Raw genomic sequence first — 14988 nt, 5'->3', positions numbered from 1 at the left:
CAGCGGGGTGGCACAGGGTGGGAGGGTGTGTGCAGAAGGTAGACAGCAGATGGGAAGCACTCACAGCCTGAAGCCACGCATGATGAGGTTACAGATGCCAGCACGGCTGCACACACACGCGTGTTGTATGTTCCCGCCAGCCCAAGCAGCTGGGCATGCCCTGGCTTACTTTTGCCGCCGTGGCCAGGGAACTGTGGGGCCCTCTGTCCTCCCAGGCTGACATTGGGCGTGTGATGAGTCCATGGACTTGGGACCAGCCATCACCCCTGGGAGCCCCTGAGTCTTCTCTGTAAAATGGGTTCTGAAAGACTTCTATGGTGGTCCAGTGGTTATTGGTCTGTCTGCCAATGCAGGGGACACGGGTTCGATCCCTGGTCCAGGGAAGATCCCACATGCCACAGAGCAACTAAGACCTTCTACCTCAACTAGAGAGCTGCCCCTGCTCACTGTAACTATGGAAACCCACACGCAGCACCAAAGACCCAGTGCAGCCAAGAATAAAGTACATAAGTAAATAAAACAGGTTAATGAAGTATACTCTGGATCCTCAGATTCCTCACTCCTATCTAGCTTCCCGCTTCCTTAAAGCACGCTCACTTTCAACCTCTGGGAGAGCATGAGGCTCTGTAAGAACATCCCCCATCCTCTGAGGGCAGACGCAGGACACGCTCAGCCCTCCCGGGGCCTCTGCTACAGCCCAGCTCCACCACCTGCCCCCCTGATCCCTGCCATCCCATCTTGAGGCGCTCACCAGCTGCCCGGCCCCATGCAGCAGCCCAAATCCCTGTTCCCAGTGCTCACAGCCTTCTCAGCTGGCCTCATCTGGCCTCGCTGAGCAGCCTGCTCCGGCTCTCCTGCACACCTCCTGCAGGTGCTAACTGCAGCCAGCCCAGGTTGTGTGCCTGGACCCTGCCCACCCTCAACAGCTCTGTTCTCACTCCTGCACCCACCACCACACCCCATCCCGCAGCAGCCCCTCTGCCAGATGACGAATGAGCCATCCTTTAGGACTGGCGCTAAGACACCTCTTTCCTGACCACACCCTGACCATCACCCATGGGACTGAAGCAACTTAGTGTCCTCTGGGCCTCCTGCTTCTACCTCAAGTAGCCCACATCTCGCATCCCCTGAGGCATCGTGTTCACTCCTATAAACATCTGTCTCCTCCAATTGACCACAGATCCCTAGAGGGCAGGGGTCATCTCAGGGTCAACAGTGAATCCACAAGGTCGCATTTAGTGGAAGAAGTGCTGCATGGACAGTGCCGCTGAGTAGAAAGATTTCCATATGTCGTTGGTCACACAGACTTGGGTTTTGAAAGATCATCTTTTAGCATCTGAGAGGACACACCTGAGTGGCTGTGTGTGTTTTCTCATCACGGGCGTCAGAGGCACTTAGGAGATGAGGTACCTCCAGAAGGCTGGCGGTGTGTGGAAGGATGGGGAGGTACCAGAATATATACACATGCACACACATGAACACATATGCACAAGTACACACATATGTATCTACACATGCACATGTGTGGCACACACATGCACACGCACACTCCAGAAACTTGCCCAGGACTTAAAAATATGTTGACCTCATTTAGAAAAGACGCACTTTGGGGATGAGTGTCCTTAAAAGAACAGACTATCTGACGGTATTCCAGACAAAGGATCCTGATAATATTACCTTCGCAGGGTCTTCCAGAAAATTCTACCAGGAGGTCAGGGGCACCTCCCTCGCAGCTGCAGGTGAAGGAGCCCAGCGTGTTACGGCAGGCAGAGCCCGGGGCACAGTCATCCTCCTGGCTTGCACACTCATCATAATCTGCAGCATTCAGAAAGCAAGACGAGAAACCCTCATGGGGACCTGAGCATTGCGGCCGTGCCGTGGTTCACAGCAGCTTGATGGGGGAGGTGCATCTTGGGGAGTAAAGTTAAAATTATCAAGTGACAGAAAAGATGGCCAGTTCTGGAGGGCTCAAGAGCAGGGTGGCACCTTGAATTTCTACAGGGGATGGGGTGGGAGCAGGTGGCAGAAAGTCTGCTAAGATTGTTCTGGATGGAAGATTCCTGGACCCGGGGATGCTGGGGTGGGGGAGGGGCACAGCAGCATCCCCTCAGCTCCCTGGAGACCAGAAGACAAGGAGGACCCCACCCTCACCCTGGTCTCAGGCAGAGGGACCCCGCCACCCACCTGCTCTCATCTCTACACTCAGCTACTCATCTTATTAGCAATAATGCAGCTTTACTAAAGAAAATGGATAAAAACTAAAAGGGCTCAGCAAAGCCTTCCATCTTTGTGTTTCATCTTTCACATACCATCTATTTGGGTCTTTTGTACCTGTGTCTATTGCGTTCTTAGTATTTTATTACCAATGCAAGTGATCACTCTATATTTGGGATATAATTCTTCACCAGATTGTTGAAACTATTTTTTGGTCTGTTGCTTGCTTTACAATGGTGACTATTTTGTTTGAATGAGAGCTTGAATTTTTCATAGAGGTAGCTATTCCAGTCTTTTTCTCTGTAGGCTTAACCCTTCTCATTCCAAAATTCAGAAAAATATTCATCTATATTGTCTTGGATTTTACCCATACATATAACTCTAAGCCTTTTATCATGTATTCTTGGGCCTGGTGCGTGCTAAGGACAGAACTGTGTGCCCTCAAAATCTGTATGTTGAAGCCTTGACACCCAGTAGGACTGTAATTCGAGATGGGCCCTTCAGAAGATAATTAAGGTTAGCTGAGATCGTAAGAGAGGGGCGCTGATCTGATCAGGACTGATGGCCTTATATAAGAGACACCAGAGCCCTCTGTCTACACACAGAGAGGAAAGGCCACTCAAGGATACAGCCGCAGGGTGGCCCCGACACGTCAGGAGAGGGCCCTCACCAAAATCAGCTGGCATCCAGTGTCTAGAATTGTGAGACAATAGATGTCTATAAACAAAGTCACTCCATCCGTGGTTTTGTTTTGTTTTTTTTTAACGACAGCTTGGGCTGACCAATACAATATGAGAAGAGACTCTGAATGGCCTCTACTCCCTGCTTTTCTTTTCAATTATTCTTCCTAAGATCTCCTTGGCAACTGTGCTGGGGAGGAAGTCTGGCTGCAGAGAGGGGCCTGTCTGCCCTCTGCCCATCCTATTGAAGAGCAGCAGAGGAGGAAGGAGTAGGACGCAGAAGGGAGACAGTGTCCCTGGGCATCCTGGCAGGTTCATCAGAAGATGTGTTCAACCCTTACACCTTTTCAAAAAAACCATAGTAGCAATAAGAGAGACAAGGGTCCTATAGGTTTCCATTTTCATCCCACGCAGGGAGGCCCTTACGAGGAGGCACATCTTTCAGAAATGAAGCCAGTGGGGGGATTTCACTGCCTCCTTTGGGGAGTGAGTCTCCATGGGGGCCTGGCCTCCACCTACCCCCTATGAAGGTGTCGTCTCTGACCACCTCCAGCAGAGAGGTGTTCCGAAAGGCAGCCAGGAATGCAGCAGACACCTCCCAGACATCCACGTCTGTGATGACCAGCAAGGTGAACTCCACCACGACGCTGCCGTTGGAGATGCCGGTCACTTCTATGCGTACCCCGCCTGTGTCCAGATGCTGAAGCATGAAGGCTGGCAAGGAATTCCGCACCTTCAGAGAAACAGGGCTGGTGAGAAGAGCTGTCCACTGAGAGAGGAGACAGGGTCCTCATTCTAAAGTGGTTCCTCTGGGGACTGTGGCCAGCAGCAGGGCTGGCCTTGGGAAAGGCGTCAAAGCCACGGGTCAGCTCTGGCCTGGTCCCTGTCTGCCAAGTCCCCAGGCCCAGCACAAATACCAGTGGAGTCTGAGACAATGAGTCCTGTCCTCCCCACCGACCAGCCAGTCAGGGGCTGAGTGCCAAAGCCCTACCCTATGGGGCTCATAACCTGGTAGGGGGCTCACGAGGGCAGTTAGGATCTGCTGATCACTCTCGGCTCAGAGCCGTGGGGGTGGGGGATGGTTGAACAAGTGGTCAAAGGGAGCGACCCCACCTCCCCAACTTGGTTTGTTCCAGAACAGTCCTTGTGATTCTCACGCTGCAGGACATTCGCCTTTCTTTCTCGCCGCTTGCCTTCCCGAAGACCGCTTCCTTGAGCAACCCAGCTGTTGTTGCTGTTTATTTGCTCAGTCGTGTCCGACTGTTCACGACCTCATAGACTGCAGCACACCAGGCTTCCCTGTCCTTAACTATCTCCCGGAGCCTACTCAAACTCCTGTCCATTGAATCAGTGATGCCACCCAACCATCTTATTCTCTGTCGTCCCCTTCTCCTCCTGTTTTCAATCTTTCCCAGCATCAGGTTCTTTTCCAGTGAGTTAGCTCTTAGCATCAGGTGACCAAAGTATTGGAGCTTCAACATCAGTCCTTCCAATGAAGATTTAGGACTGATTTCCTATAGGATTGACTAGTTGGATCTCCTTGCTGTCTAAGGGACTCTCAAGAGTCCTGCCCTTATAAGCCTTGCTTATTATTCTATCAGTTTGGACAGAACCCTGTGTATAATAATAATAATATTATTCCATTCTAACCTATCATGGCCTAAATGCCTAAAAACTACCCCCATCGTATGATGAGCTTTGAGTGGTCCATATAGCACAAATCTGCCATGGAAAAGCCCACCTCCATGGTTTGCCCTCATAAGAATACCTCATCTGCGTCTAAACTGCATGAGGTTCAGGCACAGGCTTGTGGATCCCCAGCCTTGGGACAGCCAGTGTGAGCATATCACCCACAAGAGACTGTGGACGCTCAGGAGACCCCAAAGCTGCCTGCAGTCACGTGGCTGCCACCACTGTCGTTGGAAGAGCTGGTCTTCTCTGTCTCTGTCTCTCTTTCTTTCTCTCTGGGATTTCCAGAGATGGCTCTGTCAGAGCCTTGGGTTAAAGTCACTCTTGTCTGCATTACAAGCCAGACTCAAAGCAAAGCTCCAAGCCCCTTGCTAGGAAGTGACAAAGAAAAAAGAGACACATTATCCCACAACATCCCAAAACGTGTCCTAATGTCCTATGTAGGTGTTAAGTTACACAATTATTTGCTATGCAGAAATTCCAGATAGCAAACTGTCCCCTCAAATAGGCAAAAATATGAAATGTTTTTAAAAAGAAAGGTTAATCAGGGAACTTGAGTGGAAAAGACTCTGATGCTGGGAGGGATTGGGGGCAGGAGAAGAAGGGGACGGACAGAGGATGAGATGGCTGGATGGCATCACTGACTTGATGGACGTGAGTCTGAGTGAACTCCGGGAGTTGGTGATGGACAGGGAGGCCTGGCGTGCCAAGATTCATGGGGTCGCAAAGAGTCGGACATGACTGAGCGACTGAACTGAACTGAAGTGAGTGGTAATGAAGCTGTCTCGTGAGGCCACTAGAGCTGTGTGATATGATCTCAGTGATTGTTGCTTAATGTGATACGTGTTGTTTTAGGGGCCTCCCAGGTGGCTCAGTGGTAAAGAATCCACCTGCCAGTGCAGGAGACACAGGCTCAATTGCTGGTTCAGCAAGATCCCCTGCAGGAGGGCATGCCAACCCACGCCAGTATGCTTGCCTGGAGAATTCCATGGGCAGAGGAACCTGGTGGCCAGGCTACAGTCCGTTTTCAGTCACTAAGTTGTCTCTGACTCTTTGCAACCCCATGGACTAGAGCACACCAGGCTCCCCCGTCCTTCACTATCTCCTGGAGTTTGTTCAAATTCATGTCTGTCGTCAGTGATGCTATCTCAACATCCTCTGCCCTCCTCTTCTCCTTTCGCCTTCAGTCTTTTCCAGGATCAGGATCTTTTCCAATGAGTTGACTGCATCAGGTGGCTAAAGTAGTGGAGCTTCAACTTCAGCATCAGTCCTCCAACGAATATTCAGGGTTGATATCCTTTAAGATTGACTGGTTTGATCTCCTTGCAGTCCAAGGGACTCTCAGGAGTCTTCTCCAGCACCACAATTTGAATGAATCAATTCTTTGGCACTCAGCCTTCTATATGGTCCAACTTGTGGTGTGCAACTATCGTTTAACCCAAGGAGGCTGGTGATACACACGTGAATCAGACCATCAACAGCTCTTGAATATATCCACACACTGGGCCAGGAGCTGGGGACCTCAGGATAAATAAAGCAGGATCCCAGACCCCAAACATCACCAATGGGACAGTTCCTGGAGGCAGTGTGCCTATTTTATCAGTAACGCTGATGGGGTTGAGAAGTATCACCAGACATCGCAGCCACCAGCGTTGCTGAGGCTTCGTCCTGTTATGACTCCACCAATAGGTGGCGCTGCCAAGCTCTCTCAGTTCTGCATCTTAAACTCCCAGAGTAAGGAAATGCTAAAATATCTCAGATGTCCTCTATGCCAGCGGTCCCCAACCTTTTTGGCACCAGGGACTGGTTTTGTGGGAGATAAATGTTCCACAGACCCGGGGGAGATGGTTTGGGATGATTCAAGCACATTACATTTATTTTGCCCTCTATCTCTGTTATTATTACGCCAGCTCCATCTCAGATCTCCAGGCGTACGATCCTGGAGGTTGGGGACTCTTGCTCTATGCAAACAAGATCTCAACTAGTGCATTCTCTATTCATCAAAAGGTAACCTAACCACCAGCAAAAATAACATATTGCTACTATAAATAAATTGTAACAATGTACATTCTTAGGGATGCCAAAAAATGCCAAAGAGGTTCCAGAGTGCACTGCAACGAAGAGAAGGAAAAAGAAAACAAGGAGAAGCAGAGGAGAAGGTGTGTCCCTCATCTGCTGGTGTGTCTATTTAATGACAGATCGGAACACACAGGCCCCTCAGCAGAGCTGGATGCCCCAGCTTCCTTCAGAAACGAGGAGTCCGTGACCTTCCTCAGTCAAGTCTGAACCCCCACTGGCTTTCAGGATACTACCACCTCCCTCCTTCACATCCCAGGAGAAAATAAGGACCGATTCCACCAACTTACCGTCCTCAAGAAGAGCTCTAGGAAGGCCTGGAACTGCTCACTGCTGGTGTTGCTGAAGGATTCTAAATACCTGACGTTCACTATGCTGACTTTCCCACTGAGCTTCTGAGCCACTGCAGGATGGAGAATAAACATGTTTGCCATGGTAAGTGTCAGGTAACAGGTTATCATCTCTGTCTTAATAGTAGTATTTTCATATCAGTCAGGAAGAACATCAAAGGGAGGCTGGTTTGCACTCTGTAAAGAAGGAACAGCACCCAATGTGTATAGACACAGCCCCTCAGGTCCAGAGGACAGCGGGACAAAGCCTGGAAACAGAGACCTTTCTGGAGCCACAGAACCAGATCAGCCCTTGCAACCTGGACTCGTCCAGCCAGCAGCGACCTCCCCTCCTCCAGCTCACCGTGAACTTGCACTTAGCACCCTCACCCACCGTCTCCTCTCTAAATCCCAGTCCACAGTGAAGTTAGAGCATATAAACAAAAGTTCTAGACATTTCTGACTACACCCTAATGGGACATCTTAGGTATCACCCGAGGGGTGCACACCGCACCTTGGAGATGACTGTTACCAATTCTTTGATGGCTGCCCAAGATTTGATAACTAATCTGCAATACCAGGCCTGCCCTTGGCTGCTCAGGCAAGTTAGATATTCAAGAAAATATGTGGATGACAAATGCTAATGAGGAGAAAAGAGGAATATTACCTGAATATATACCTATCGACAAAAATCACCTTCACCTTGGGACTGCCCTGGTGGTCCAGTGGTTAAGAATCCTCCATCTTACACAGGGAACTAATACAGGTTTGTGTTAGTGGCTAAGAATCCTCCTTCTAACACAGGGGACTCAGGTTTGATCCCTGGTCGGGGAACTAAGATCTCACATGCCTTGGGGCAACTAACCTGTGCGCTGTACCTACTGAGCCCACACTCTGCAACTTGAGACGCCCTCGCGAGCCACAGGCTCTCACAAGCTTGTATAGAACACAAGCACCACAAAGGAGACCCAGACCCCCCCGCCCCCGCCTGCAAAAAAAAAAAATCAGGTCCACCTTATCAGAGTTTAGTAATACATTTGACTTGCTTAATTCTACTCCCCTCTCTCTTAGTCTGCAGCCCTAGGCTCAGGGTGGGCTCACGCACAGATCTATCCATCATCATCTTTCCTGAAGGCTGTGTCCACTAGGAGTGAGAGAGGTCAGAGGAATTGCATAGACCAGCACTGCTCAAGCGCCACAGTAGCTCTGGTGGTCCCGTCTACTGATGCAGGAAGTGAAAGAGACCCTGGGTCAGGAAGATCCCCTGGAGAAGGGCATGCCTACCCACTCCAGTGTTCTCGCCTGGAAAATCCCATAGACAGACGAGCCTGGTGGGCTACAGTCCACAGAGTTGCAGAGTCGGACACGACTGAGCACACGGCACAGCACTGTGCCCATTTCCCTGCCGTGTAGCCATAAGGACACAGGTGATCGAGGGTCTGCAGCCTCTGCAGAGTCTGGACACTGTGCAAAGCAGCCTCTTTGCCCACCACCTGTCCCTGAAATGGGGCTTCCTTGGTGGCTCAGATGGTAAAGAGTCTGCCTGCAGTGCGTGAAACCTGGGTTTGATTCCTGGATCAAGAAGATCCCCTGGAGAAGGAAATGGCAACCCACTCCAGTATCCTTGCCAGGAAAATTCTATGGACAGAGGAGCCTGGCAGGCCACAGTCCATGGGGTTGCAAAGAGTCAGACATGACTAAGCGACTTCACTCATTCATTCATTTGTCCCTGAAATAAGCCCCCTCCCAAATGGCCTTTGAACCCCAGCTGAGGAAGAAGCAAGCCAGGTGTTCCTACACTGAGAAGAATGGAAAGCCAACATCCACACATAAATGCAGCTGTTTTAAACCTTCACGCATTGAAAAGCTCTTTCCTACTTTTTCTCCTCCCTTTAAGAACCCATGGTGACATTGTTTCTAGAGCCTGTTACCTGTCCTCACTTTCAGCTGGGCTTTGGCACTTTCTTGCCCACATGCTCTGGCCACGATCTCCACCAGGTACAGGACGCCGGGCTCCAGGCCTGACAATGTCAGGCTTGCTTTCTGTGTCTGCAGGTGCATGGTGGGGCTCCGAGCAGAAACCAGGCTGAGCTGGAAAGTGGGGCGCAGGGTGGGATCAGCCACCCAGGCCACATGAAAGCCCGTGCTGGTCACGTTGGAGACAGTGACCCTTCCGATGGGGACAGGAGCTGAGAAATAGAATATAAATGCCCCTGATTAAAATCAATCCAATGTACCCAGCAACAGGAAGGATAAGCTTCACCCCACCATGCGGGGACACAAGCATCCTCAGGGGATGTCAAGTCCACTTGTCACCAGCTGCACGCTCGGGTGCAGGGTCCCTGGATTGCCCCCTGAGCCCTGGGCTCCCAGGCATAGCTTCCCTGCCCTCAGGTTGCTCTGTGTCCACCTTGAGGTCCCAGGACCTCCAGAAACAAAGTTTTCTTGAGGAGGTCCTGGGCGGCTCCTCCAGGGGTCCCCCTCCTCAACCCCCAGGCAGACTTTCCAAGGAATCAGCCAGGTGGCCATTGCTGGTCACAGACCATTCCTGCAGGTGACTTGGGGCTGTTTATGCAGGCTTAAGAGTTTAGTCTAGAATCCAGCCTTGTGCAGCAGAGGACACACATCAATGGAGCCACAGTTGACAGTGGGTTCCACGTGGACGCAATCCCTGGTCAGACTGGCTTGGGGAACTCACACAAGGGTGCCAGGGCTCTCTCCTTCCATGGGAGCTGCATGGCCAGGCCTGTTTCCTTTTCAGAGTGGCCACCTGACTCCTGGGGTATCACCCTGGACTATTGACGATGGCCAAACCTCTGCAGGTACTGGGTGATGCAGAGCTGCTGGGGGTGGTGCGGCTGCGGGTGGTGGGAGGAATACAGAACTGCTGGGGGCTGCAGCGGGCTTGAGGGTGCAGCCCTGCTGGGTTCTGTACCTGGGTGAGGGGTGCAGCCCTGTTGGAGAGGGGCAAAAAGGTTGGGGCCCAACACTACTGGGGGGAAGCGCCCCCGTGCTCAGGGCCCTTAATGCGACACCTGCTCAATTTCCTGCTCCTGCTGTTGGCCAACAGGGAAGCAGGAAGAGGGAAGACAGGGTTGGAGAGAAAGAGGAGACACCAAGTTCTCACCCTAACTAGACTGGGAGCTGGCCTCTCGGTGACTGGGTGTGCTGCAGTGGGTCTACACAGCATAAAATGAGGGCCCGCCCAGTGCTGCTGATGGCCCTGGACGGTGTGAGCCTTTGCTTATGGGAGCTCACACACCACGTGTCTCCACACAGGCCCAGGACGCGCTCTCCCTGCCACTCACCGCAGGCTGGGGTCTTCAGAGGCGCAGGCGTGGGGGCCAAGGGCTGGTCTGGGGAGCTGAAGGGCCTGGGGTCCAAGTTCTGTGCCCACGTGGGATCCAGAGGCGCTGGGGGTGTGTCCCTCACGGGGAGGCTGGAGTGCCACTCGATGTGGCCCCTGGGATCCGGGGCAGGAGTGGGCCAGAAGGGCAGCTCCTCAGTAGAGTTAGGGGGTGACTGTCCAGGGGTGTCTGGCAGGCTGTCCGTGGCCCCAAGAGAGGAGCTGTGTGTTGGCCCAGGAACCCTGGGGGAGAAGGCCACCCTGCTGGCCGTCCACTGGCCAGTCCCCAGGCCTGGGGCCACGCTGGCCTTCTCCATGCTATGCCCGGTGCTGTTACCACTGTGGCTGCCCAAGCCGCTGACTCCTCTCCTGGGTGGGAGCCCTAGGGTCCAGGCCTGGCCTGCTGCAGGGGTGCTCCATAGGTGTCCAGGGCCGGGGGACAAGGCAGGGGTCTCCAGACTGAAGGATGTTGTTTCTGTGCTGGGAACTGAGGCTGTGACCTCTGACACTGGAGATGGAACATCTGTGGGACTCTCCATGTCACCTGCCAAGACACAGCCAGGCTCAGACGGGGCATCTGGTCTACCCTGACCAAGCGTGCCCACCCCCAGGGGACCTCAAGAGGGACACAGGCTGTCCCATGGGTGATTCAGAGTGTTTAACAGGACCCATGTTTTTGGTTTCCCAAGAACTCTCTTTAAAGGCCAGGGGGCTTCTTCATTTGACCAGTGAGGATGCCCCTACCATGAGTAGGGGGTCCACCCAGTGACTGCAGAACCAGAACATAAATGCAGGGTTTGGTTCCTGCAGGCCTCAGATGGGTGCATCTGGCCCTTAAGAAACTTGGACAGTTTCCCCCAAATGTGTGCCCAGTGTGGGGGTTGGTGCTGGTCACTCTTACCAGCCTGCTGGGCATTACACGTGTAAGAAAGAGGATGGGAGGGGAGTGACTGTGTGGTTCTCAAGAAGCAGGACAGTATACACTGTAGGTAAGGACTAGAGGCTTGCTCCCCAGGGAAAAATTCTCTGCTGCTGCTTCCAGCCAGAAGGCTTTAGCAGGGATGGCAGAGCAGACAGGTGGCTGAGCATCTCCATTGCCCACCTGCCCCCAAAGCACTGTGCATCTGTACATGAGTTCCTCCTGCTTCTTAGCTCAGCACTCCAGGTATCCCCAACCAGCTGGTCAGAACCACACCCTATCCCCAGAATCTTGGGGCCAAGATGTGCCTAGAATGGGGCTCAAAGGCCTCACCTCGAGGCCTTCTCCATGCTTACCTGGGGTCCTACCCCTCTCAAGATCTGGGCCACCCAAGAAGGGGCCACCCTCTCCCTCCAGGGGTTTCATCAGGACTTTCTCAGGCCTTTTCATTCAAAACAATAATTTAAAATCATACTTTACAACTGTATTGGTACAGGGGCTTCCCTGGTGGCTCAGTGGAAAAGAATCCACCTGCCAGTGCAGGAGATACAAGTTCGATCCCCGATCCGGGAAGTTCCCACATGCCACAGAGCAACTGTGCCCGTGCAGCAAAACTACTGAGCCAGTGCTCTAGAGCCAGAGGGCTGCAACTACTGAAGCCTGAGTGCCCTAGAGCCGTGCTCGGAAACAAGAGAAGCCACCACATTGAGAAGCTTGTGCTCGGCAATTAGTGTACACGGCAGCAGAGACCCAGCATGGCCAAAAATAAATAAATAGATACATTTTCTGAAAACTGCCTTGTTATAAAGACTAGGTTCATAATTGACAGTTATTATATTAATTTTTTGTTTTGGTTTTAAAAGAAATTAAGCCATGCTCATAGGTCCCTAACGGTATGGTGGGCCCCAGGCACTGTTACCACCCTGCTGGATGGAGGTCGGCCCTGCTCCAGCCCAGGCCCTCGGGGAGGGGGCTCCGCCCAGAGCTGGGGGTGGGGAAGGAGCGCACCGTGGCAGACCCGGCCGGGTCTGGAGGGGTTGGCGTCCCTGGCTGTCCGGCAGCGGCAGGTGTAGGAGCCCTCGAGGTTGATGCACTGGGCTGCCGGCGAGCAGTCGTGCTCCAGGCTGTCTGCACACTCGTCCCAGTCTGCAGACAGGAGGGAGCGAGGACATAAGTGAACACGGCCACACGGTGAGAACACTGCAGAGGCTGCTCAGAGAACAGGTGGTCGTGGCATCGAGCTCTCCGTGACCGTCTTTTCAGTGAACGCACAGAGGTCTGGGGCAGGGCGTCAGTGAGGCCGTGGCATCCAGCACCTGATGGGGACGTGGGGGGCCCTGCACAGAGCCCTCCCAGAAGCTTCCATCTGAACCAAGGACCACCTGAATGGAGTGTCTGCCTGCCTCGATTGCTGTCTGATCTGGAGGCAGAAACGGCAACGTCAGTTCCTTTGGGGGTACTAGTGCCCATGGGCTTCCCTCATAGCTCAGTCGGTAAAGAATCTGCCTGCAATGCAGGAGACCTGGGTTCATTTCCTGGGTTGGGAAGATCCTCTGGAGAAGGAAAGGGCAATCCACTCCAGTATTCTTGCCTGGAACATCCCATGGCAGAGGAAGCTGGTGGGCTACAGTCCATGGGGTCGCAAGAGTCAGACACGACTCGGCGACTAAACCACCAAACCACCGCCACCAGCACCCACAGGTGTGAATATAGTCCCATCTTGTGTATTCTTTGCTCCCAAGGGGCTGTCTCTTCTCTCTGATGTGCCAGCATCCCTTAATATTTAGTGTCTCAAGAAAGAAACAGGAAAATAACTGAGCCAGGTGGTATCCAGTCACTACAACATGAACCTTCTGAGACCCAGGACGGCCCTTGCACACCTCCTCTCCGGGTCTGGTAAAAGACCAAGAGAGACTCAAAGGCCTCGAGCCACTAGAAGTCCTGAACCTTCTTCTGATCTGGGCAAAGTAGGCTGTTAAGTGAGCCCTGTAAATACCCACTGCCCCCAGCCCTGTAAATCCCCCCAAAGCTTCCCGTCCTTTCTCACCCAGGGCCAGCTTTAGGGAAAACTCATCAGGAGCATGCCCCCTCCTCCTTCTCCCGCTGCCCCCTCCCCTCCCCTCTTCTGGGCCCCCTGGTCACCCCCAGCCCCATGTGTGGCCCTGCCGGAGGAAAGAATCTGATAGCTTTGGGCATGTTGACGCATGACTGATCAATAAGGTGCTATAGGAGAGTTAGCAGGATAAAACCTTAAGGAACAAAGACAAACATATATCACTTATATGGGAAATCTGGAAAAAAAAGGTACAAATGAACTTATTTACAAAACAGAGAGAGAGTCGCAGATGTAGAAAACCACCTTATGGTTACAAGGGGAAAGGGGGAAGGGATAGGCTGGGATTAACATGTACAATACACACCCTACTGTGTAATAAAATAGATAAGTAATAAGGACCTACTGCATTGCACAGAGAACTCTGTGCAATCTATGTATATGTATTTCCAGCAGTTTTCCCAGTAGTCAGGTACGGATGTAATAGTTGGACCATAAGGAAGGCTGAGCCATGAAGACTTGATCCTTTTGAACTATAGTGCTGGAGAAGACTCCTGAGAGTCCCTTGGACAGTAAGATCAAACCAGTCAATCCTAAAGGAAATCAACCCTGAATCTCGTTAGAAGGACTGATGTCGAAGCTGAAGCTCCAATACTTTGGTCACCTGATGCAAAGAGCTGATAAATTAGAAAAGACCCTGATGCTGGGAAAGATTGAGGGCAGGAGGAGAAGGGGACGACAGAGGATGAGATGGTCGGATGGCATCACTGACTCAATGGACATGGGTTTGAGCAAACTCTGGGAGATAGTAAAGATAGGGAAGCCTGCTGGCCAAGAGAGGTTGCAGAAGTTGGACACAACTTAGGTACTGAAGAACAACAAATGTATATGTAAAAGTAATTCACTTTGCTATACACCTGAAACTCACACAACATTGTAAATCGACTATATTCCGATTTAAAAGTAAACAAAAATAAAATACTCAAGCTATATCTCCTGGGAGGAGCCGGGTGGGGGAACAGTCTTCCCCAGCCCTGGAAATCCATCCTTCAGGTCTGGCTCTGTGGGTCACTGCCTGTCCCACCCCCACTCCAAGAGAACAGGTGGCTCTGAGCAGAGTCACCCTCTGCCATCAGGGGAAGCTGGGTACTTGAGGTGGCTGATGGTCCCCATGAAGGGTGGTCACCAGCCCTCTGCACAGGTTTCCCAAGAGCTGCAGGGCAGGTTCCCTGGCCAGGCTCAGGGTGCCCGAGGAGCCTGGACTTGGCTGGGCTTTGAGTGAAGATAAGGCATAAAAGGTTCAGTTTTGTGCAGAGAAAGCTCTGCAGCTGGGTGCTCAGAGGCCCATTTTGTGGTTTTCAGTTTTGCTTCATGTGATCTTCACAGAAGACCAGCAGGCTCATCAGCTGATGCAACAGTTACACCCCGACCCTGGGCTCCCCGCTGGCCCAGATCCCCTGGAGTGCTGCCCACCCTCCAGCCTGCAGTGGCTCAAAGGTGCTGATGGTTAAGGCCAGGGCCGGAGCCAGGCCAGCCGGGGCAGATGACCATGAGGAGAGTGGAGGCCCCACTGAGACCTGAGTTCAATCCACAGATCTTCGGAGGTTATCTTGGGGAGGTGGTTCCCTGCTCACTCAGCCAGCACAGGGCTCAGGAGCAAGCCGGAACAACTCTGGTGTTGT

General features: G+C 52.4%; 1 protein-coding gene across 1 annotated transcript in view; it reads right to left on the bottom strand.

The window, feature by feature from the left end:
• UMODL1 (uromodulin like 1) overlaps window positions 1–14988 on the bottom strand; it is a 75506-nt gene that overhangs the window by 19965 nt on the left and 40553 nt on the right. Inside the window, exons 11-17 of the mRNA XM_059889935.1 lie at window positions 12173–12399; window positions 10297–10451; window positions 9803–9942; window positions 8920–9207; window positions 6950–7062; window positions 3414–3627; window positions 1678–1815 (exon numbers count right to left, since the gene is read on the bottom strand). Of these exons, the coding sequence (XP_059745918.1) occupies window positions 1678–1815; window positions 3414–3627; window positions 6950–7062; window positions 8920–9207; window positions 9803–9942; window positions 10297–10451; window positions 12173–12399 (1275 nt within the window). The remainder of the gene's footprint in view (window positions 1–1677; window positions 1816–3413; window positions 3628–6949; window positions 7063–8919; window positions 9208–9802; window positions 9943–10296; window positions 10452–12172; window positions 12400–14988) is intronic.

This window comes from Bos taurus, chromosome 1, assembly GCF_002263795.3.
Source record: "Bos taurus isolate L1 Dominette 01449 registration number 42190680 breed Hereford chromosome 1, ARS-UCD2.0, whole genome shotgun sequence".
Classification (NCBI taxonomy): Eukaryota; Metazoa; Chordata; class Mammalia; order Artiodactyla; family Bovidae; genus Bos; species Bos taurus.
The sequence above is the reverse complement of the archived record's forward strand: the minus strand, read 5'-3'. Positions and strand labels throughout refer to the sequence as shown.